Source organism: Furipterus horrens, unplaced genomic scaffold, assembly GCF_987537825.1.
Source record: "Furipterus horrens unplaced genomic scaffold, mFurHor1.1.pri manual_scaffold_4, whole genome shotgun sequence".
NCBI lineage: Eukaryota > Metazoa > Chordata > Mammalia > Chiroptera > Furipteridae > Furipterus > Furipterus horrens.
Window position 1 is genome coordinate 13,262,293 of NW_028327174.1, and position 25,727 is coordinate 13,288,019.

A 25,727-nucleotide genomic window follows, 5' to 3' on the forward strand; every position below is an offset into this window, starting at 1 on the left:
GATGAAGGAAACAGACATACAAGTCCAGGAAGTACAGAGGGTCTCAAACAAGCTAGACCCAAAAAGGACCATACCAAGACACATCATCATTAAAATACCAAAAGTTAAAGAGAGAATCTTAAAAGCAACAAGAGAAAAGCAGAGAGTTGCCTACAAAGGGGTGCCTATAAGACTATCAGCTGATTTCTCAAAAGAAACTTGGCAGACAAGAAGGGACTGGCAAGTAGTCAATGTGATGAAAAGCAAGAACCCACAACCAAGATTACTCTTTCCAGCGAAGCTATCATTTAGAATGGAAGGGCAGATGAAGTGCCTCCCAGACAAGGTGAAGCTAAAGGAGTTCGCCATCACCAAGCCATTATTATATGAAATGTCAAAGGGACTTAAGAAAAAGAAGATCAAAACTATGAACACTAAAATGACAACAAACAACTATCAACAACTGAATCTAAAAAATAAAAACAAAATCCAACTAAGGAAACCAGAATAGGAACAGAATCATAGGTATGGGGATCATTTGGAGGGTTATCAGCTGGGAGTGGGGAGGAGGAGAAATGAGGAAATGGTGCAGGGATTAAGAAGCATAAATGGTTGGTACAAAATAGACAGGGGGAAGTTAAGAATCATACAGGAAAGGGTGAAGCCAAAGAACTTATATGCATGACCCATATACATGAACTAAGGGGGATGGGACTGCTGGAGGAAAGGGGAGTACTGGGTGGAGGGGAGCAAAGGGAAAAAAATGGGACAGCTGTAACAACATAATCAATAAAATATACTTTAAAAAAAAAAACCAAATTAATAAAACTGGTTAAAGTCTACCTTTTAATACTTAGCCAACCCAGCATAAAAAAGAAGCATGATGATGTATGAGATATTATCTCATCTTTCCCACAATCTTAAAAATGTACTACCTCAAAAAAGGAGCATCAGACTTCATGAAGAACAACTTCTGTTATTTAAAAGGTTCATGTGTCTTGTCTCCAGCATAATATTTGAAAGGTGCTCATTTACTATTGTTTCAGTTCAACTCATTTACAAATGGCACCATAGTTATTTCTAACGTTGAACACAGCCAACTAATGATCCCAGGATTAAGATTTTAAATTAGTCATGTAGGTAGGTTTTTTTTAATATGAAAATAGCAAGCAATAGAAAGATCAAGAAGATAAAAAGGAGAGGAAACAAAGGTTCTTCATTTGGGATGCATGGGGAGGAGCCAATGCCCATCTTCTACGTGAAATTCCTTGCTATGTGCAAGATTAAAGGGGACGCCAAAAGGTTCATGTTAAATGCTGTTTCAAGATATTTAATTTTGAACAGAAACATGCAGGGGAAGTAAATTTTGGAAATTATATTTATTAATGTTTCATAATACATATGGTATTCTATTAGAATTGAGGAAGGGCAGGCCCCACTCAAGTAACAAACTTGCCATCTTTTACAAAATCTCATTAGGACTGACAATGTTATGGTTAAGACTTAATTCCTGAGAATTTGAACATTATTTAGTTTTCTGTGAATTTACAACAAATGCTCACACTAATTTTAAATTACAGTATGTCTGAAAAAATGAAAATATTAACATTAATATGTTAGCAAGGAAAATCATCATCCACATGTGTATATTAACTTAGGTGTGAAATACTCAAGCCCTGTTTCTCGGCACTTTTAATAACACTTAAATATGCTTAATCTTTTCAGAGGTTTCAAATATCTGAACTTACAATAATTTATCCAGACTGCAGTGACATTATTTTGAATGAAAGGCAAAATAATACCTATTTTCTTCCCAATTGTAGGTATCTATATAGTCAGCACATGAACTCTAGTGCTGATAAATGATGTGTGGGGATAATGAACAAAGACATCTGATTCTCTTTTAATTACATTTTCTATCCCTTTTAAAGGAAATGATTTTAGGGAAGTTAAGAGAAGAAAAATAGAAAAGCAAAATTTTGCTATGAATGGTGACAAATTTGATGTAATCCAATGTAAGATGATTAATACAAACATTTACAATAATGAAAATATAAATTATTAATTATGCAGCATGCTTTAGGGCCATTTCTACAGTTAGAATGAATTACAAATATTAAATGCCTTTAATTCATCATCATCCATAATTTGGTCAGTCATGATTACATAATTAAAAAAAAAAATGTTTCCTACCTATTGTGTTTCTTCTGACTTTTAACAATGAAAGTGTTTATCTTGGGCTGGGAAAATGACCCTGACTGTAACCAACAGACACAGAGCACTGTGCATCTGTTCCAAAAGCTGGAAATCAAACATTGTTAGAATTACTCACAGGATTTACCCAAAGAAATGCTGAATAGGCAAGTGCAATGGGTAAGCAAAGATTTCCCAAAATGCTGATAGTATTACATGTAAAGTTTTAAACTTTCTTGTTTTCATTGTAAAGGTATCATTGTGTTATATTAAAAGATTATAGGCCACAGTGAACCATTTTAACTATTAAGTAACATAAACCTTTACAAAAATAAATCTAGTAGCTTGCTGGGAGTTAAATTTACTCAAAATCTTTCTATACCTTTTAAAGCAGTAAATGATTTATTAGAACTTAATTGTCACGTAATTTTTTAAAAACCCACACAGTGATTAATCTCATGTCTTAGATTATACTTGGTTTAAAGAAAAAGTTTGCCCAAGCCATCACCAAGATTTCAATTCAACTTAATGAAGAAGAAACCTGAGTTTGGATGTAAAAATAAGAATTCATTTAATTTTCTCTGATATACATAGTGCCCTCAACCAAAAGTGGAGCTTCAAGCAGGACTCTATGGCTTATTTGAATTTTCTTCCATTTTGTGTATTAAGTAAATCTTAAATTTAAAGCAGTTGTGGAGGTTAAATGTTCTCAAAGCAATGTAAACTAGTTATAAAATGTCTCACCAAAGACATCAGCCGCTCTGTGAGTCACATGAAATTAACAATGAATCAGCTTATACTGGACATAAAGAGTACGCAGCACACTGTGCCTCATCTCTAGTATCAAAACCATCTCCATATATTCCTTTTATAAGAATATTAATAGGTATGCTTCATGAATTTCAGGCTAAATTCCTTTTGTATTTACTGGCTATACACAGGATATGCACTGAATGTCCAATCACTGGACAGATATGGATCAAAGACCCATGCAAATAAAATTCTAAACATTCATGTAGATAACAAGAGATCAGAGGCGGCAGTTGAGGAATTTGGATCGGCCCTTTTAGAACTTCACTCCTAGGCACATCTTCTAAACTCCAGGCAAAAATCCAACTTTAAAATCTCATTCTCAACCTTTGAAAAGCAGAGCCTTTGGAAAAAGAATGGACTTATCTTTAGAGCACTGTCTTAGAGTTCCAACAGCTAAATATTCCCCAGAGATGTGGCTGAGGAAACACTTCATTAGCTCACTAACGTCCGTTTCACCGGCAATGGTCATGACACGTTCTGATGATCTCACGGGGGCACCGCACACTGTCAGGATCATTTGACAACACGGTCTGCAGACACGGTGCCGTTGGACAGCTCTGACAGCTCTCCATTACTTGTTTTAGTCAATTCTGGAAGTACAAGTGAAAAGAACAATGGACATATTTATGCTCCCTTTTTAAACATGATGAAGTAAATAAACATGGAGGAGTTGCATTGCTAATTTCAAATTAAGAAAATGTTGCATCAAAATTGAACCAGAGGCATGTAAACAAGGAGCAGATTAACAGGGACCAGAGGGTAGGAGACAGGAGGGGTTAAGAAGGGGAAGGGTCTGGTCAAGGAACTAGTATAAATGACCCATGAACATGGACAACGGGGTAACAGGATGGGGATGGACTCAGGGAGAAGGGGTGGGCAGGGTGGGGAAGAGCAATGGGGGAAAAAACAGGACAACTGTAATAGAAAAACAATAAATCAAAATTTTAAAAAAAGGAACTAAAAAAATGTTGCATCAACTACATATTTCTTTAACATCACAAATTATAGCTAGATTAGTTTAATTTTTTTAAAAATTGAAGCTAACCATTGCAAATGTAATGTTCTGACTGATTCTTAAAGGGAGTGGAGATTTGTGAGAGACCAGAACAGTACCGGGGGGCGGGGGGGGCTCACAATGCATATTTGAAGGCTCCCCACAGCCAAAGAAAGACTCACTATTATAGTGGGGCATTACTGAGAGAAACGGTTGCAAATTTACAGGATGAATAACTTCTCATTTGTATTTATAATATATTTTTAAAAGCAATTTATTATGATTGTGATAAAATGAATTCCTGGCTTTTTGTGCAAAATGTCACAGGCACATATTTAACAGAGAAAAACTATTTGACTAACATAGTATTCAGCAGCTTTGACTTTATCCTGAGCGACCTTTAACTAAAATAAGAGTCCTAAAACAGAAGAACAATCCAGGCATATGAGCAATGTACATCAACCAGAAAGAACCCTAGAGTTCCTTAAGAACAAGTCCAGCCCTGGCTCGTGTGGCTCAGTGGATCGAGCGCCAGCCTGCGAACTGAAAGGTCGCCAATTCGATTCCCAATCAGGGCACATGCCTGGGTTGTGGGCCAGGACCCCAGTTAGGGTCGTGCAAAAGGCAACTGATCAATGTATCTCTCTCACATAGATGTTTCTCTTTCTTTCTCCCTTCCTTCCCCTCCCTCTAAAAATAAAAATAAATAAAATCAGTTCAAAGCAAGGTGCTCCACTAAGACTGAAAGGTTTGTTTTGTGTTTAATGCTTTAGGCCTTAAAATAAATTAAGGACTGGAGACAAGGTCCTGGGCATCATAAAAAGCCTGAACAGAACCTATACAATAACTGAGTTACTTCATAACTTAGATTATCCCAACTAAATTGTTCCAAATGGCTTTGCCAAATGTTATCTTAGCTTTGACATGAACCAAAACATAGTAGCAACATATTTTTTAAAATAAATATTATCTTCCAGATAACAGCCTGAAATGAATTTTCAAACCCACAATTATTATTTACTCAGCCTAGATTCCAAAAATGTCTGCATATGCTCTTTACCAATAAGTAATATTTAATTTATGGGAATAAGATTGTTGATATAAGTGGTCTATCCAATTAAATCACCTCTATTCAATGTAAAAATAAGATTAATAAAAGCATTTATGAAATGTAAACTTCATGTTTATTTCATAAATACAAGAAAAAAGGAAAAAGAGCAAACATGAAAAGTTTCAACTCAGTGGCTATACCTAGTTTTGTGCTTCCAAGCAAAGAGGAAAACCCAAGTTACATAATTTCCACAACAGAAAAAAGGAAATATCTATTTCTCAGGGAAGAAATCTCAAGAGAAATATATCACAGCAGGGTCCTTAAGCAGGACACACTGAACAATGTTCTTAAACGTTAAAATACAAAAAAACTTTCCCTCCGCCCTACATGGTAATACGATGGACAGAATCCCTTCCTAAATGGCTCAAGTCCACTGACAGGACTATCGGTTATTTGGGCTGCATTACACACTAACTCTCCAAGGCCTGGCTGTGGAGGAGAGCAGGAGTCTGGTCCTGTGTGGCTCACTGGCCCCTACTATTTTATACCTTCTTAATCGATCAACCTGTCCCATCTCATTCGGTCAATGTCTAGTCATCAGCAGCTCTGACTTCAGCAACATTTAGTGTTCCTCCTCTAAATTGTTCCTTCTCATCTGACAGAGGGTGAGAGGTGAAAGAGAAAACACTAAGCTTGTTATTTTATTTAAATTTAAGAGAAGATGAATGGAACTCGATAATGAGTTAACCCAGAATGAAATATATATACTATATGTCACTTTCTTTTCAGTTTCACAGATGACCCGTGCAGGCTTTATTTTTTTTAAAGACATTTCCAGTCTATAATTTTTCAAAAGGAAAAGGAGGCTGGAAGTCCGTCCAGATAAAATGGGGAATTAGTGTCTACTATTAAGGAAAGATTTATTGGTCTTTCTAAATTGAAACCACTCACTGACCTTCCTTCTCTTTCTTTTCTTGGTTTTCTTCAGCTGCAGTCTTGTCAGCTCTGAAGAAAATTCTTGCACTGCTCAGTGAGAAATACAGCAGTTCAAATTCCTAAGGGAATTTAAAAAAATTGAAAAGCCAAAAATACTTATTATAGAAAAATATCAAAATTATATTTAATGTCTCTTATTATTTCTAAAAAGTTCCAGTGGAAATCATAAATACAGAAACTGAACTAAGTAATCCATCCATTTTTAAGATCAAATGGCTTCTGAATAGCATTCATTTAAAAATATATTCTAATCACCTCTATTTGTCTCACTTGTTAAAATGGTGGTTTTCATATGATTTACGTTTTTTTCAGGTATCAAAAAGTAATAGATATCAAAAAGTCAAAGCAGATTTAAACATTCTCTCCTCTAACCTGTAGATAGACGTCCAGTCGCTTCTGGGTAATAAGATTCATGGTTTGTAGTAGTTTTTCATCTTGATTAGCTGACTGCACATTCTGTTGCTTAGCAACTGCTCTTATCTCTTTCAGGTACTTCTCTCTAACAGACTGGAACCAGTGGAGGGAGTCAAATTCCTGGTACTGATCCAAAAGCTTTAGAATGTAAGCCACACCTGCAGGCATTAGCAAAACCAAAGCAAAGTAAGTGAGTATAGGAGGCATGTTCTACTCCACCAACACAGTGTTCCCTCACTTATTGTGGGTGTTACGTTCTAGACCACCCCCCCCCCCCACCGCGATAGGTGAAAATCCGCGAAGTAGGAACCTTACATTTATTTTAGCATTTATATATATTTTAAGGCTTTATAAACCCTTCCCACACGCTTATAAACCATTCCCAGTCCCTTATTAACCTTTCCCACTCCCTTATTAACCTTTTCCACACTTTTATAAACACTACTTATGTTCTTAAACATATTCTACACTCTTAAACCTATGTAACTTTAACAACATACATATACAGTACCGCAAAATCCCACGATATAGCGAAAAATCCACGATAAGTAATTAATACAATATTTTTAAAATCCCGCGATACAGTGAGGCCGCGATAAGTGAACCGCGATATAGAGAGGGACGACTGCAACTCCTAACGTTAAGCTAATCATTTTGAATTAATTCTCATAAATAACTAGGTGTAGCAATGTGCTTAATTTTACCTTAAAAAAAAAGTGAAAGTATAAAAAATGAAAAGTAAGTCAAGAAAAAAGGAAAAAAGAAATGACAAGGCTGTGAAGATCACCTGGAGCTAACTGGGCCGTAAGGCAGGAGACAGTGCCACAGCTAACCGGCAACGTGAAGGAAGCGACAGGGGAGCCGGGACAACTAAATACGAGATGCTAACCCTGTAAAAGCCTAACTGTCCAGGCCAACTATACTAAGTGATTAGCAATACCAAGGGGGCATGAATGATGGTTACAAATTATGAAAACAAGTATCAATCATATGACCCAGCTTTAAAAAAAACAACAGTAAACACTGCTCATGAAAAACAAATCAACAAAGGGAACACAGACCTGTTCTCAAGCAAATCTTTCTAAACATCCATTATAACGTGAACATAAAACTAATGGGAAAACAATTCCATTAAGCTTACCCATGGCAAAGCCATCATCAGTAAAAGCAGCTCCAATTTTATTTTTTTTATTCAATTTCTCCTTGCAACTAATGGAATGCTCTACAAAGTTGAGGGTCTAAAAAGATATAACAATGTGTTAGAGAAACTGTGCTAAAAATCTTCAGAACTTAGTTCCTAAAACAGAGATTTCAACTTATAAATAGGATCTCTTCTAGGTTCTTTCCTTTTGATTGGAAACATTTGCTTCACATAAAGAGCCTCTTACAGAGGTCACAATCTGTCCAAGTATTTCTTAGTGACTCTTCTCCCCAAGTTCTCTAAATAGGAGCCCTCCCACCTCAAGCACTACCCACCCCACAGCCAGTGCCTTTAGAGAGTCATCATAAATATCATGCCCATTTTACACATGAGGACTAGGAGGCTTAAGAGGTTGGGTAACTTGCCCAAAGTCGTACTCTAAGTGAGAGCTGGATTAGGAAAAGTAGGACTGCCTACTTCAAAGCCTGAGCGCCATTAAGCATGGTTATCCTCACTTCTGCTACCCAATTCATTCTCAAATACCATTACAAATTCTTGGTGAAAAGGAATTGGTCATCTGCATATATGAATGTCCCCCCAAACCTTTCCCCTAAAATTCAGCTCCTCTAATACGTCCTCTAATCATGTCATTTATTCAACAAAGAGTTGCTGATGCTTACTATTAGGTAATTACAATGAAATAAATAAGTACCATCCGGGAGTTCACATCTCCAGTAGCACCCTCAGCAGTGCCAGACAAGCCGTACACCTGCACTGCCCAACGCAGCAAGCACTGGCCACACAGGACCAATGAGTACTTGACGTGTGGCTAGCAAAACTAAGGAACTGAATTTTTTATTTTAATTAATTTAAATTTAAGTAGCCATCTGTAGCTATATATGGTAGCACAGCTCTAAAGGGGTAAAGAGAGATTCGTTTAAAACTTACAAGCCCTGACTGGTGTAGCTCAGTCGGCTGGCTGTTGTCCCACAAAACACAATGTCCCTGGTTCAATTCCCGGTCAGGGCACATGCCTAGGTTGTGGGTTCAGTCCCTGGTCAGGACGCCTACAAAAGGCCACCTATCTATGTCTCTCTCTCACATGGATGTTTCTCTCCCTCTCTTTCTCCCTCCCTTCCCCTCTCTTTAAAAATAAATATGTTTAAAAAAAATAAAAAGCAGTTTTACGTAGAAACCTTTAGGGAAAAATTACTCTTATTGCTATATATACTTTTCTAATCTCAACTCCATTTTCTCCACTGTAAATTGTTTTTATAATGCAATTTTGGGAGGCTTGAGTTATTCTGGATGGAAACTACAGAATTAAGAGAACACATGATAAAGAGGAAGCACTGGAAATTTAGTCTAATTGTAGTATTTACTACTGAACAGAGAAGTCATCCTCTGACACAATGCTTTTAAGAGATGTGTTAGAAATAACTTCATGCTGTAACATATGATTAAAGTTAGTCTACATTAATCACTTAAAATGATTATATGGTATAATTCAGCCAATTTTAATTTATTTATACACACACACACACACACACACATATATATATGTTTGAATATATATATACATATGGTGTCCACTCAAGTAGTTTAAATCATACTTGGCTTCTCTGGCAGTTACTAAGGCGTAAGAACTATGTTAACTGTAAGTCTCATTCTGCATAGCTAATAAGTGAAAACTTCTAGGCCACATTCACTGAGATCACATTTAGTTTTATCTCCAGCTGGAAAGACAGTAATACAGTCTGTATGCATTCCCTGCTGCAGAGAAACTGGGTCTATTTATTAATCCTTTTAGAAATTCATTTTGGATACTAAAAATACTCACCAGAGGGGGAACAATGATATAAAAATTTCGGAGATGTATATTCTTTGGCCTTCGAAATTCTGGCGCAAAAACATCTACAAGCATCTTGAAATACTCTGTGCCTTCAGCAGAGTTTCGTGTATGATCACTGAGGACTGAATCCAAATGCCTAAAATGCAAACAATTATTTACCTGGCATGCAAAAGTACGAAATATTGTAAGACATCTGTGAGTAAATTTTCTTGGAGTTCAGAATGAATTAATCTGACAGAAGCTGATCAGTATTGTTTAATTAAACTTAATCCCTAAATATAATATGTGAGTCATCTTGGCACTTAATATTTTGAGTTTTATACTTCTTCCCACAGGGAGCCCTGTAGAACTCCATTTCATGTACATAAATTCCTCTTCATCTTAAATCTTTTCACTAATGCTTCTTCTCTACACCTCCTTACCTCAACTGAAAGCTTGTTCTTTTTCAGGAACTCAGAATCCCGTTCAACCTTCAGAAACATCAGCTGCTTTTTCTCCTGCATCCCTCACGTATAGCTACTGCCACTTTCAAATTATTAGTCCCCCACCACTAGATGGCAGAAATCTCTTCTTTGAGACTCATAACCCAACTATATCCAACTACTTAACCACTTCTTCCTGCAAGCAGGTATCTACTAACCTTTTAACCACTGCCCTACATCAATATATCTCGAACTCTGAAACCTGCTCCAGTTCTCCTCGTCATTCTGGAAGAGCTCCCTCTCCATTCAGATCATCAATTCATTATTAAAACTCCACCAGTCCTTAACTTCACCTGCCATGAACTTTCCTTCATTTGATGTTAGTCATCCATTCCTTTGTACAACTCTGGAGATCTTAAAAGACAATATCCTATGCTCTGTTAAACTGCTTCAGAATATTTTTAAAAGGTCATCAATTTTGAAATGATGGTATCATTTAATAAGAGGTAAAATGGTCTGATTTTCTTCTTTGATATACAAGCCACAAAGTCGTTCAATCATTTTAGGGCATGTGATTTCATATAGCTTATTAACTGTTCATGACTTCGTTAATCTGGCAAAGAAGTAAACTTCTAACAGGGTATTTCAGAGCACGTCTTCTGTGTTGGGACCTCAGGCTCATAAAAATGTACATATGCATTCTCTAGTACATTTTCTTTTTTCATTTACAAAAATGTTGAGCCTGTCAAAAACTTAAAATACAGTATATTGAACACCTGTATACCTTCCAACTGGTTCACCATTTAACATTACAGTGGTAACTGCAAAACAGCGATCCCCTCCCCCACGTCCGAAATTTTCTCATCTCTTCCTTATTTATTAGCTGGTGTTCTTCTATAAAAAGGAACTTGCCCTCTGCTCCTCCAACCTTTCTTATTATCACTATGACTCATGGTTTCTTTTTTTATTTTACTCAATGTATTAATATGTTGTATTCAATGTATTATAATTGATTTCTATCATTATTCTTTCTGAAATTCAAATAGTCTCCACTTTGTCCAGGAGTGCCCTTTCATGCCTGACTCAATAAACTGTTATATCACTTATAAAACTTAGTTTCCTAAAGTACTTCTCAATTCAGCAAGCCTCTTTCAAGTTTTAAATTGTGTTCCTAAGTCACTACTGACGCAAGTCTGTAGATCTGCAAACTCCGTAAGACGGCCAGTAGCTATGCAAATTTAAGTGCAGCACAATTTAGAATTCAGTCCCCTGGTTCCATGAGCCCGCATCCCAGTGTCCAACGGCCACGCGCGGCAGTCCTGGGCAGTGCTGCTCCAGGTTCCCCGGAAGGAAGCACTGGTCTTCCAGAACAGCGTTAGCAAAGAGAATTATTTAAAAAGTAACAAGAAACAGGTGAAACGAATTTTAATAATGAGATATTTGGTATTTACTTCACACTAAATCCCCATAATTCGTTATGTACTTCACATTTTAGCACATCTCACCTTGGACTAGCTACATTTCAGGTGCTCAACAGCCCCGTGTTGCTATTGGCTATTATTCTAAACAGCTTGTTCTAGATCTGTTTTTAGTAAAGTTGGAAAGATCTCAGAATACTGCAGTCTTAAAAAAAATACTTCATAAACTGAGACTAACTTGTATAATAAAAAGTGATATAAGTGTAATATTACCCTCTAATCTCCTTTTATGCTTTAAATAAATATACTTTATAGATCTCGAAATTCAGACTATTCTAAAATTAAATTACCTTGCTGCTTTTAATGTTTCTTCTGTAAGACCTTCTTCTTTTACTAGTTCTTCAAAATTTATAATATCTTCAAGATCAGGCACAAACCTACACAAGAATTCCAGAAGGAATTTATTAAGGCAAAATAAATATGTACAATTGAAACATAAAAGTGGTACTGTGGAACTCCAAATTTTTCAACTATGTATTTGAAAAGGACATCACACTTCAGTTTTATTACTAATATCACCACTTTAGACCCAAAACTGAATTTTATATATCAAATTTTAATCCTTAAAATCATATCATCTTTAGAACCATTTACAACTGTACTGATAAAGTAAATTAACTATAACTTTAAAAGAAATAAAGATTTTTAAAAGTCTGCTGTATTTTAGGAAAAAAACTTTAACTAGTAGAATTAATGGTTTTCTTCCATAGTTTTTCACAAAATAAAGTACATCAACAAAGAATATAACCTTCTCTATAATCTTACAATAGATTTAAGTGACATAAAAATAATGTTTGCATCCATACCTGATGGCATTGCTGCTACAATGAAGGCCACCAGATCTTATCATTCGTACATAGCCCATAGCATTACCTTAAAAACCACACAAAAAAAAAATCAGATATTTATACAAATAACTGAACTCTAATAATCAAGAATAGTTATATGTAATAATTACAAGGTGTCCACTCCTTAGAACCAAAAGATTCTGCTGTATTTTATTTCAATTCTTGCTCTATAAAAATAAACTTACATATTTCTGCCCTTAAAATATAAATTTATATATTTATATACAGCCATATTAAATCCTTTAAAAATAAATGTAACTCATTTGATAAACTAAATACTGGCATTAAAATTTTTTTTTATTATATCAATAATTTCTTCACTCCCACACTGTGTCTGTCTCCTGTGTCTTTCACACACACACACACACACACACACACACACAACTCTGAAAGTGTTACCAGAAAACTTTCTTTGATGCCTCCCAAATTTCTATCTCCAGCATCAGCTACTCCTGTAGGCTTTTTAATCCAATGCCTACAACTTCATGGCTAAGAATTTTTAATTTAATATGTTCAAGTCAAACTCAGATCTTCACCCCCTGATTATATTTTGTGTTACAGAAACTGACGATTCTGTCCTTCCAGTTTCTCACACCAAATGCCTTGAAGTCATCCCTGATGCCTTTCTTTCCCCTACACTTTTTGTCTAATCAATGGGCAAATCATTTGGCTCTGCCTCCAAAATGTATCTAGTATGCAACCACCTTTCACCACCCTCGCAGCTGCCACCCTATTCCAAAACCACCACCTCGCCTGCCTAGACCACCACGGCGTGCAACGGCCTCCTGATTTCCCTACTTCCTCTGTTAGCAGTCTCGCCCTCCAACCCCTGCAATCTTTTATCTACGTATCAGTCAGTGGTTCTTTTAAAACTCAGCTGGAGCGTACTGCTTCTTTTCTGAAAATTCTGTAATGGCTTTCCATCTCACAATAAAATCCAAACTGACATCCAAACAGCCTGTATGACTGTGCCCCTTGATGCTCTTCTGGTATCATGCTCCGCCATGCACATCTTCACTAACTTCATGCCGGCTCATGACTATTTTCCCAAAAGTACTAAGCAGACTCAGGGCTTTTGCACTTCCTGTCATCTCTGTCTGGTACTCTTTCCCTCAATATGCACATAGCTTATTCCCTTGAGTTATTTAAGTCCTTATTCAAATGTCGTCTCCTTCGAGCTTGCCCTGAACCTCAGTGAACTGCACTGCCCAGGCCCCACTACATCCCGTGACCCAGCACTTAATCACTGACATCCATCCTTTTGTGTCTCCCCCAACTAGAATGCAAACTCATGACACTGTTTTTGCTTTCATTGCTCCATCCCTAAAGCCAACATGTCCTAGCACACAGTAGGAATTCAATATGTATTGTACAACTGAATTTAAATTACTTGGCAGAAAGAACAAAAAAGTAAGTAGTAGTTAAAATTTCACAATCACTACAGTGATATGTGCTTTACACACATTAACTCATTGATATTTTTAACAACCCTCAAAATATGTATCACTGAATCTACTTTAAGGCCAATTCCAATATAACAGATGTTGTTAAAATGTTTCAATATGCATCTTAGAAAAGTCAAGTATCTAGTTTCCTTGTTTTCCTCCAACTGTCAGACCAGTATCTGGCTGATCAAATGTGTTAATGAGAGGCAAGTATGGAGCAGCAGTGAAGAGCAAATCTCAGAAGCCATACTACTTGGGTTCAAATCTGGGTTCGGCCACTTTTTAGATGTAAGACCTTGGTTAAGTGATACTTTGTATGTCAGGCTCCTCATCTGTTAAATTAAGCTCTAAGGGTACAGAGACTGTTTATTGTCATATATATCACCAACACTTAGTAACATTTCTTGTCCTCAATATGTACAAAATGAATTAATGGAAATAATACTTCATAGCACTGAGTTTTACAACACATAAGCAGCCAGAACAAACTTGGCACAAAAGAAATACTCAAAAAATGTTAAGGATGGTTGTCATTTCAGCAGTCAGGTTATTAGATAAAAGAACTTTCCATTTTGCTCCCAGCTTTGAGATTCCTTACTCCTTTTCTCAAGATACTAAACAGAATCAAAAACACATTACAATGTTTTAAGCAGAGATGAAGAATTTATATATTTTTAAGATAATAAAAAATAAAATGCTGGAGCAAAATGAAAAGTATAATTAATATTCCCCAACCATGGAATGCATGCTGGTGGCAACTGAGGTGACATTGACATTACTATTTTTTGTGCATTGGGGGAAAATGACTATCATAATAAGCTCATGACTTAACAATTATTTCATAGGAGAAAATTTATATTTTTAAAAAAATATTAAATCATAAAATAGCTTTGGCTGGTAGGGCTCAGTGGATTGAGTGCAGGCCTGCGAACCAAAAGGTCACAGGTTCAATTCCCAGTCAGGGCACATGCCTGGGTTGTGGGCCAGGTCCCCAGTTAGAGGCGCGCGAGAGCAACCACGCATTGATGTTTCCCTCCCTTTCTCTCTCCCTCCCTCTCTCTAAAAATAAATTTAAAAAATATTTTTAAATTTTTAAATAAATAAGAATATAAGCAATAATCACATGGGGGAAAAACTGGTATTGGTATATAAATAAATGAAGTTTTCAGCAATACGTAGTGCTCTAGAAAAACAACTCTGAACCTGAGGCCTGCGGACTAAGCACCCGAACTACGGTGTAGCACATACAAAACTGTGCATATATGGCGTTGTTCTGGCGGAGTCCATCCAAAATTTTCATCACTCTCAAAAAGGGTTAAGAACTATTGCTCCAGAAGTTTACATAATATATGTGAAAAACTCAAATAAGTATAAAATTTTGTTAATCTATGATTACTTTTAAATGAAGTTCTTATTTCCAAATATAATGTATACATTTTAGAAGACAAGTCCTACATGTAAGGCAGAAAGACAACTCAAGAAATTGTAAATGTGAAATGGTGTAGCATAGAAGAATGAAATTTAACATGTCATCTTTTAACTAAATTTATATGTAACTTACTTATATTGTTAGTTAACTTTTCACATATTTTATACCTTTGTATTTAGGCTGTAACCTCGTCGAAAAGCCCAGAGACTGCCTTAAACAGAGTAGGTATCTGATAAAGTTATCAGTTGACTATTATTATGAGTATGGTCTTTGAGATGAATTAAATTATATATACATATAATCCTCACCTGAGGACACTGATTTTAGAGACAGGAAGGGAGAGAGAGAGAGCAGGAAAGGAACATCAATGTGAGAAACATGCATCTATCAGCTGCCTCTCACATGCACCCCACCGGGGACCAAAGCTGCAACCTGTGCGTGTACCCTGACTGGAGATGGAAGTCGCAGCCTTTTGGTCTATGGGATGACACCCCAACCAAGTGAGCCACACCAGCCAAGGCTAAATATATTTCTAACTGAAAGATTTTTATTTGACATATCAGCCCACAGTCTATCAATTATTTCGGCACCAATAGTCTAATGATACTTGAAAAGCTTTTGGTAAGAAAAGAAAGCTCTCTAATAGAATAAAGCTGAACTCAGACACTCACACATTTAAGTTATTTGTATGAGATTTTTAATATATGAGATAGATTCTTGAGATCTGTACTTTACTTCCCAATACTTCAATAATAACTTACCAATTTGGCTGATGAGTTGCCTAAACTGATCAAGGTAACTTTGTCCTTCTGGGGTTATTCCAAGTTTTCTGATGCCTCGATTGAATTTCTCTGCTCTTTCAAAAGGATACTAGAGAGATAATTTAAAAGACTACCTTTATTAACAAAGACTCCTAAAGTATAAAATGCCTACCAAATCAACCATGCTAGTACCACTTTCCTTTCTAATTTTGTATGTCCATTGTGCTTAAGAAAAAAAAATCACTCAAGTCTAATAATAAAAAATGTATAGCACAAAAACTACCAATATTCAAGGTCAGTATAAAACGAAATTTTTTGAAATTTGCTAAGGGGAATAATCATTAATGCCACCAAACTTAAGTTTCCCACCACCATTATTAGTCTCTCAACACCCATCTACTCTACCGGATAGATAAGAAACCAATTCCTCCTGGAAACATTTGTTCAGAAATGTGTGACCGCAATTCTGTGGCCTGAATGGGTATTAGGAGCTTATATAAACACACTTCTTCCCAAGTAACACACACTGGCTAAGCTAAAATGTCTAGTAACCATCACCAATAAAATTTTTCAAGTCTTAGGTCATTAAAAAGTTTAGGAAATGATTCATTTCTACAAGTAACAAATGGAAAAATTATTACACAATAGCATGGTTATTTCTCTGAATACTAGTAATTTCTGTTCCAATAAAAAGATAGTCAATACAATTCTCTACTGATAACTGTAACTGTAATTCTATTATTTTACTAAAAAGCAGTATTTTTCTGCTCTGACATTGAAGAGAACTACCAACTAGTATATAAGAGAGTTGGAACTAAGTAATGCTTAAGAAGAGTAATTAAATTAGTTCTGGATGTGGCCCTGACTGGTGTGGCTCTGTGGATTGTGTGCAGGCCTGCGAACCAAAAGGTCACAGGTTCAATTCCCAGTCAGGGCACATGCCTGGGTTGTGGACCACGTCCCCGGTTGGGAGCGTGTGAGAGGCAGCCACACATTGAAGTTTCTCTCCTTCTCTTCCCTCTCCAAATAAATAAGTAAATAAATAAAATCTTTTTAAAAAGTTCTGGATGTGGCAAATCAAATATATGACCCATCTAAGGCTGCTGGTTCTCTATCCAACTAGCTATATATGCCTCTATGCTGTTACCACTTACAATTCTTGATCTCACTATGAGAAAACTCAGCCTGGAGGGTGAAAACAGTATTTTTATAAATTATAGGTAGAAATGTTAATTGGTACAGTATTTTAAAGTGTCTGGAAATATGTATCAGAATTTTAAATACTTATATTCTTTGCCCAGAAATTTTTCTTCAAGAAATCTGTTTTTCAGAAATAAGTCTTTGAATACAGAGAGATAAATGTGTAAAAATGTTACTGTAGCACTGTAACACTGAAAAAATCAGGAAAAGAACTAAATATTCACCAGGAGGAGAAAGTTACATAAGTTTCAGTATACATATTTATATCAACTCTTAAAAAAAAGAGGTGTATTTATGTGTACTGACATGTAATAAACACATAGCAAAACAGTGTGTATAGTATTACACATTTTTGTTAATTATTTGCTATACACTCAACAGCTGAACTGAACTACCTTAAAAACATTATGTAAAATACCTTGTGATCATTTTGGTCCTTGATTTCCCTGAAAAACCGAATATCTTTAATCAATCTGGATTTGATATGCTCATCATACATAAACTGGCTAAATATGTAGAACTTCTTTTTCAAAAACTGGTAGGTGAAATTAACCTATAAAATTGGAAAAATAACACAAAAATTAATTGTAAATCAATATTACTGAATAATTTATATGAGACTTTATAAAGTCTAATATTTATAAAGTCTAATTGACACTGGGCCTGAAATATTTAAATAAATGAAATTTATTATTGCCCAACTTTACAGAACTTTCTATAAACTCCCCTTAAAGATTTTTACCATAAAAGGGAAAAAAGAAAGCAGCAGAAAATACTTTCATAGTAGGACTAAGAACTGTAGTGAGAATCACAAAACCAGATTCAACACTCTAGTTTTGAAGTCATAAACCACAGTGAGAAGTTTCTGTATTTCTCATCTATACAATTACGTATTATTAGCATTCAGGTCTAGAATGATACTACAGGAAGAAATGTGGTGCTCTTTGAACTTTCCTGAAGGAAGATAGTACATATTCAATTAATGATCAATAAATATTCTGAGTACCTCTTACATGCAAGGCAAAGTGCCTGTTCTCATGCTGGACATGGTCCCTGTCATCATGAAGTTTAGAGTCTAACAGGAGTGACAGATATTTTAAACAAGTATACGTTAAAGAAGTTATTAAATCTCAACTGCAATAACTTCTAAACTGAGATGTGTGTGCACTTTGAGGATGAATAACAAAAGGCCCTGACCTTGAGTAAAAAAACTCTGAAAAAGTAGGATTTGAGCTGAGATTAAAGTCAAAATAACATATGATTTAATTCTGACCTACAGATGGAAGCGCTGTACTAGATTCCATTCCCACCACTACTAATTGTTTCAGCAAATGTATGCCACTTTTAACAGTTTTCATTTACCCAACTATAGAAATGGGTGCTTTCTCAGGACTTCTCTTGTGGCTAAAACACTGCCTTTTTCTTGACCACATCAGTAGTAGCAGTCTTAATAGAAGTAGCCTCTTCTTTATCCTTCACACTCTTAACAGTGGGGAACTGTGCCAGGCTCTGATCTTATTCTTCTACGCTAACTTTATCATCATCAGACATCACAAGTTTGCTTTCATTAATGTGATCAACTGACTGACGACTATATCCCTTGCCAGACTGTAATTACTATGAGAGTAGGAAATGTCTGTTTTTCTCACCCTAAAGCCCAGCAAAGAGCCTTACATATAAAATATGCATATAATTATATGTTACATAAATATTTGCTAGATACGGTAGAGTTTATCCTTAAACTTTAAGACATGACCTTTACATGAATGACTCATTTTAAATTTGAAACTCTGACTTTTATGTCTCATTTCCATATTGGTAACCACTAATATAGAACTCTAATTGCATCTCTTATTAACTCAAATACTTCAGTGGCTGCCCTACTATATACTACAAAGGTCCCTATGTAACTTTCCAGTTACATAGCTTCTCCTTACTCACTTACCCCCAAATATGCTTAACATTTTACCATTTAATTATTCACATTCTTTTTTCCCTCAAGGAGAAATTAAGTATGCTCTGAAAATCAGGTAAATTCAAAGAGTTCTCTTCTTCTACAGAAGGGAAAATAGCATAAAAGTTCAAGTGATTGACGCCAATTTCTAAGAGTCAAAATACTTTTAGTAAACTCCTTTTTTTATGGCTATCAAAAAATGAGTAAGCCCCCCCGCCAAAAAAAAGAGCATGAGTGATGCTAAATAAACTGTTACCAATGATTCACTTTCAAAAGCAGTTTTCAGAGAATATATATTTATGCTGATGCTCTCAAATCTCTAGTGCTTTTTTATAATGATGACCCTGAAACGGTACGATATTCTAAAGTGCCTTTTGTATCAGAGCTTCCATCACATCCAACACAATTTTAGTGCCAGACATTTTAATTATACCAACCAGGTAAATGGAAATTCCAATATAATATAAACAGGTAATAGCATATACTGACCAGAATATTCTATGAGAAAACTGTTTTCCAAAATACCAAATTAACAGGGGTCCATTACCCACTCAACCCCCTAAAAAAGATTCTTACTGTTGTATTCATGATTCCCGTGCCGTGTGTTCGAATTGAATTAGCAATATGCCGAATATTAATAGTATTCAAATGTTTGTTATTGCTGGTTCGTTCGATAAAAATCTGCAATAAAGCAAATTCATGCTAAATAACAACACAATCCAACACAATCACTGGTTGGTTATCCAAAAGAACTTTAGACTATTTCATAAATAGTATTTAGAAAGTCATTCAAGAAGCTAATACAATTAAAGGAATAAATAAGATAATCTCTAAACAATTATTTTTTCTTTATTTTCCCAATATTAACTATTGAGAATCAATTCTTTACCCCTCAGCCTTCCTACTATACAGACACACACATTAAAAAACAAGATTTCTAAAACCCACTCACCTGATTGTTCAGATTATAGAGGTATCGAGACACAAATATATGAATGTTTCTCATAATTTCCAAGACATCAAGACCCTGCAAAACAATCCACACAGCTCTATTATTATTCATTTAAGATAACCAGACTTATGTCAATATAGTGACTTACTGTTTACATAACATTTCCCAATATTTTTTAATTGTTTTAAAAAACATCTATAAAAAAGTATGATCAAAGGTTAAAAAAGCCTTCTAACATGTACAATCACTGACTTCTTGTTATCTTATCCATTTTGTATACACAGGAACAGGTAAGTTTAAATATTCAAAGATCCGTGACTCACAATCAGTTCCCCACCAATCTTGAGAATAGTTCTGTCTTCCCAGGGATATTTTTTTACAAAGTAAAGTAAAGGCCAGATTCTGAAAGATAGGATATGTGGTAATATTTATAAAATACATACTATTTTTCAGGCACTGTGCAAGGTTCTTTTTAAGTAATTCTCAAAAAATAAGGTATTATTCTAAATTCCACACCTGAAGAAAATGAAGCTAAGGGAGTTCTCCAAGGTCAAATAGCTAGAAGAGACAAAAGCTAGGGATTTTTGAAAGTCTAATTCCAAATCCTTGTGCTTCTTTTAATTACACCAGATCACGTTTAATGAATCCTTAAATAAGAATAATGAAGATTCCGTCAGTCTTCAGTTATTACTCTAATACCTAATGGTATCATATAAACCATTCTATAGCCTTTCTAATTAGGGCTCAAAATACCCATTTGATAAAATTTTAATTATAGCTTTTCTCATGTTTCAAGTTAAAACTGTTTGCTCATTCTTTCTCCCACTAGTTTGTAAATACATGAGCTGAGACTGTTTTTATTTATTTTGGTAACCCGAAATATAATTCCGTGCTTAGCATGTTTTCAGTAAATATTAAACATATAAATAAATGAATGAGAGGATATATATACTGATCCCAGAAATGGTTTCTGTATGTAGTAGATGAAAGGAAAATTATGATCCTTAAATTCTAGAACTGAAAAATGTTTGTTATTTGGGGGGTAAATATTATTTGGATTATCTTAGGAAGAATTACATGCAAATTAACTGAAAATAAAACTTTTGCACTCTAGAGATAATGCCATACTGTCAAATAGCTCACTGAATTAGCAAAGTTAAATGCTTCTTTGCACTTCTCATTTTAAGAACAAATACATTTAGAAATAAATTTAAGCATTTTCCTTAAGACATTAAAGTTTATATATTATATCTAAGTAAAATCCTTAACTGTGTGACCTTTATGAAACATTCTACAATCCTGCAGACATCACCTATCCCAATGTTTCTGAAAAGCTGTATCAAAACCTATGCGCACAGGCATACCTTCTTTTACTGCACTTGGTACATACTACGTATTTTACAAACTCAAGTTAGTGGCAACCCTACATCAAGCAAGTCTACCAGCGCCATTTCTCCAACAAGCTCAGATAAGAGTTAGCATATTTTAGCAGTATTTTTAAATTAAGGTATGTACATTGCTTCTTTAGACATATGTTACTGCACACATTAGTAATTATAGTATGGTGTACACATAACTTTTTTTTTAATATATTGATTTTAGAGAGGTGGTGGAGGGGGGAGACATCGATTTGCTCCTCCATTTATTGATGCATTCATTGGTTGATTCTTGTATGTGTCCTGACTGGGGATCAAACTTATCGTCGTCGGCAGCTGTCCGTCTCGAGAGACGATGGCGTAGCTTCTTGAGAGTCTATCTGCACCGCCGAGAATGGCTGTGCAGTCCGACTCGGGAGTGACAATCCCTGCCGCACTTGTTACAGGTGAAGGCAGATGGCTGTTGTTGCTGCTGTTGACGCTGCCCTTGACATATCAGGAGGATGTTCTAACCAACTGAGCTACCTGGACAGGGCACACATAACTTTTGTATGCCCTGAGGAAACCAAAAAATTTGTGTCCGTTGCTTTATTGCAATATTCACTTTTATTGCAATGGTATGGAATCGAACCTGCATCTCCGAGATTTGCCTAAAATTCAAATGTCCAACAAAAGGTAAAGTATGAACAGGAAGCCTGTGACGATTCCTTTCATATAGCAAATTCAGGCTTTAGCCAGGTAGCTTAGTTGCTTAGAGGATCATCCCAAAATGCCAAGGTTGAGGGTTCAATCCCCAGTCAGGGCACATACAAGAATGAACCAATGAATGCATGAATAAGTAGAACAACAAATTGGTTTCTCTTTCTCCCCCTCTCACTTTCTCTAAAATCAATACATTAAAAAAATTTAAAAAGTAAGTCATCCCCATATAATTTTTAATTTTTGTCAAGTACGAGATTTTATATAGCTAATATTTTCTTTAAAAATAAACATGTAATGATAAAATTTTAAAAAAGATCCCTTAAAGAAATATTACACTATAATCATGTTACAATCAGATTAAGCTAGAAATATTTATATCATACCTGTTCCAAAGTCTGACTAGGAAGATGTGCCTCTGTCATAACCAATCCATAGCGCTGAGTAGCTAAATTTCTCATTTCACTATAAGTGGCCCAGTCATGAAGAGCTACTGTTGTAAGATTGTAGAAAGTCTTGTCAAGGTAGTGAGTTACATAAGCTAAAATAGAAAAGTAAAAAATAAATCAAAAACTTTCTGATTCAAGAAACAGTAGAAAAGGAAGAGAAATGAAACTAGAAAGACAACAACTTTGAACATTAAATTTTTTTTCTAAATAAGGTGCTAGAAAAATAAAAATAAATAAAAAAGAATTAAAGAATAAATGGACAGAAAAGGGACTGTGGGAGAAAGGCTCTTCCTTTCCATCTGGCCACAGCCATCCAATAAGCCAAGACATGTGCTTACAAGTACACCCAGGAGCTACGGAGGAAGAGGCAGTTGGATGCAATGCGCTTCCTCCTCAGTGTGCGCTGCCGGCAGTAGCACCAGCTCTCTCCGCCCCACAGGGCACCCGCCCCACCCGGCCCAATCAAGCGCGCAGGCTGGAGTACAAGGCCGAGCAAGGTCATGTCATAGATCGGATTTGTGTGTGCTGTGGTGGCCTCGAACACCCAGTTCCTAAGGGTGCAACCTATGGGGAACCTGTCCATCCTGGTGTTAACCAGCAGAGGTTTGCCCGAAGCCTTCAGCCTGTTGCTGAGGAAAGAGCTGGATGCCACTGTGGGGCCACTGTCGTGAAGGTTCCACGTACAAATTCCTTGAGGTTATCCTCATGGATCCATTCCACAGGCCATCAGAAGGAATCCTGACACTCAGTGGATCACCAAACCAGTCCACTGGTACAGGGAGACCCGAGGGCTGACATCCTCGAGCAGCAGAGCCTTGGCCTTGGAAAGGGCCACCGACCCACCACACTACTGGTGGTTCTCACCAGGCGGCTTGGAGAAGGTGCAATACTCTCCAGCTCTACCGTTACCACTAATACACGTAATGCTTGTACAATTCTTACCTAATAAACAATTTAGGACAGTAAAAAAAAAAAAGAAAAGAATAAAAGGACTAATACTAAAAAAGATAAGCTCCAAGTTTCATTTTTGTTATTTGTTCTTTTATAGTTAGGGCAAAAAGATATATAATATGACTTTAAGGAGAAAAGCAGAACACTCACCTCGAATGTCAATGAAACGATCGAAAAACCGAATTGGATTCAGTGAGAAAAAAAGGGCCAAGTCTTTCATGCCAACTTTGAAAGGGTTTCGGTCGTCCAGCTTTAAATGGGTGTGCACGGAAAGCCGCAGATCCTTCTCTATTTCTTTGCACAACTTGTCCAGCAAATGCTATTCACAAAAGAATTAATACCATAATTTGTCAAAATGATTTCAATTGTACTGCTCCGCTAGGTGTCTATGCTTTAACCATTAAGAGTTTTATAATCCATGCAATGATGAAAAATTTGCCAGGCTGGTTTCAGGCTCTAAATACTCTGTGGCAAAAATATTATTTTAATTGGGAAAGTGAAAACTACTTTGCTCTCCACTTTAAACCAACGATTTTTCTGACCAGGAAGCAGTTAGATAAACGCTAAGCTTTTTCTGATTAATACTTAACACTTTTGAAAGAAAACTAAAAGCTAATGCCTGATGGCTTCAATATAAGGAATGTGAGTATATAACATAAAGCACAAAATTTATGGGAACAAGCAACAAAAGAAAAATTCTGGGAACATGCAAGAGAGGATATTTTTTAAAAGCTGTCTTGTAATAATCACTAAAAAGTCACAAAATCGATTGAGCTAAAAGTAATGAAGTTCATCATCTTTTCTGGTCTACCATGGAGTTCTAAACAATGGTAAGACATGTATTTTATTTTCTAAATAAGACTATTTAATTAAAAAGTTATGTAAAATTGTCCATAACTTTATCAAACCCAAATAAGGTTTATATTGTGAAGTTTACTCACTTTTAATTTCTCCCTCTAAATATATTGTTAGACAGAAATTTAATTTTAAAGAGATCAGTTTATAATACTTTAGTCAAACAGAGGGAATGTACTATATTGAATCTGAATTATGTGTTACAACACAATAATTTCCTCCTCTTAAGTCAGTAGCTCTCCAAATGAATTCAATAAAAGTAAAAAAATAAAAAAATACCAAATTCCTAGTCTGGATTTTTATATAAAAAATTAAAAATTAAAGACCAATTTAGCACAATAGTGATACTATAACTAAAAACTATTTCTTTCTTCCAGACATATTTTAAATATGTAAAACCTGCTTCAATCAAAAGTTTTTCCAGCCCTGGCCGGGTGGATTAATTAGTTAGAGCATAGTCCTGTGCACCAAAAGGGTAGCAGGTTCAATCCCGGTCAGGGCACATACCTAGGTTTCGAGAAAGATCCCTGATCAGGAGGCAACCAATCAATGTTTCCCTCTCACAATGATGTTTCTTTCTCGCTTAAAAATAATCAATAAATATATCCTTGTGTGAGGATTAAAAAGTAAATATAGTTTTTCCAAACACTGCATTCCAAATACATGTTTTAAGTTTTTCAATCTCGAATATGATATTACCTCATTTAAAATTTCCATGATTTCCTTGTCATAGCAATCCAGAAGTATTTCATAGGACTCTAAATGTCTTGCATGCATCATAGCGGGGACACAGTCGCGTAAAGCACTAAACATGTACTAAGAAGAAAATTAGAATATACATGAATTTATTAAAAAACAGATCTTTAAACTAAATACTATCAGAGGTTAATTATCTATCTTAAAAAACCACAATCTGAAAGCTACTTTTCTTTTTTTTTTTTTACATAACTGTCTTCCTTTCCTAAATAAGAGTAGTCAGATTTTATTTTCTAATGTATCTGTTTTAAAGATACAAAAAACTCAAATTTACTTCTTTACTATCTTGGGTATTCAATTACACATATTCCATACAGAAATAGAAAGATCTGAATACCTTGCTGACAAATTAATGTCAGACAATTGTGACATAAACTAAAATCAAGGAAATGAGAATAAGGAATAAGAGGGAAAGAGTTAAATATATTAAAATTTATCAATATAAAATTTAACTACAGACTGTAATAGAACTGTATAAACCAGCATTAGCAGTCAATCTTAAAACAATTTTTTCAATCAAATAATCTATTTTAAAACTAGTTTGTATAGCAATTAAGAAAGTGACAGGTTTATCCTTTATGTTATTCTTTACTTACATGTAACCTGGCTGCATCAACGGCATTTTCATACACATCATCTAAGTAAATTGGGAAGATAGCTCGATGCCAGTATAAAAAACAGCAGTCACATTGTGCGTGAATTCTACAATGTAAAGGGGT

General features: G+C 35.4%; 1 protein-coding gene and 1 pseudogene across 1 annotated transcript in view; one reads left to right on the forward strand and one right to left on the reverse strand.

The window, feature by feature from the left end:
• Window positions 1-1,339: 1,339 nt before the first annotated feature.
• Window positions 1,340-25,727, reverse strand: part of WASHC4 (WASH complex subunit 4) — a 52,659-nt gene continuing 28,271 nt past the window's right edge. Inside the window, exons 19-33 of the mRNA XM_090272577.1 lie at window positions 25,605-25,710; window positions 24,952-25,068; window positions 23,548-23,716; window positions 22,384-22,538; window positions 19,923-19,997; window positions 19,547-19,651; window positions 17,435-17,569; window positions 15,817-15,925; window positions 12,140-12,206; window positions 11,624-11,710; window positions 9,422-9,569; window positions 7,582-7,678; window positions 6,399-6,598; window positions 5,986-6,085; window positions 1,340-3,575 (exon numbers count right to left, since the gene is read on the reverse strand). Of these exons, the coding sequence (XP_090128703.1) occupies window positions 3,499-3,575; window positions 5,986-6,085; window positions 6,399-6,598; window positions 7,582-7,678; window positions 9,422-9,569; window positions 11,624-11,710; window positions 12,140-12,206; window positions 15,817-15,925; window positions 17,435-17,569; window positions 19,547-19,651; window positions 19,923-19,997; window positions 22,384-22,538; window positions 23,548-23,716; window positions 24,952-25,068; window positions 25,605-25,710 (1,747 nt within the window). The 3' untranslated portion in view covers window positions 1,340-3,498. The remainder of the gene's footprint in view (window positions 3,576-5,985; window positions 6,086-6,398; window positions 6,599-7,581; window positions 7,679-9,421; window positions 9,570-11,623; window positions 11,711-12,139; window positions 12,207-15,816; window positions 15,926-17,434; window positions 17,570-19,546; window positions 19,652-19,922; window positions 19,998-22,383; window positions 22,539-23,547; window positions 23,717-24,951; window positions 25,069-25,604; window positions 25,711-25,727) is intronic.
• On the forward strand, window positions 22,785-23,361 carry LOC150011138 (large ribosomal subunit protein eL15 pseudogene; annotated as a pseudogene).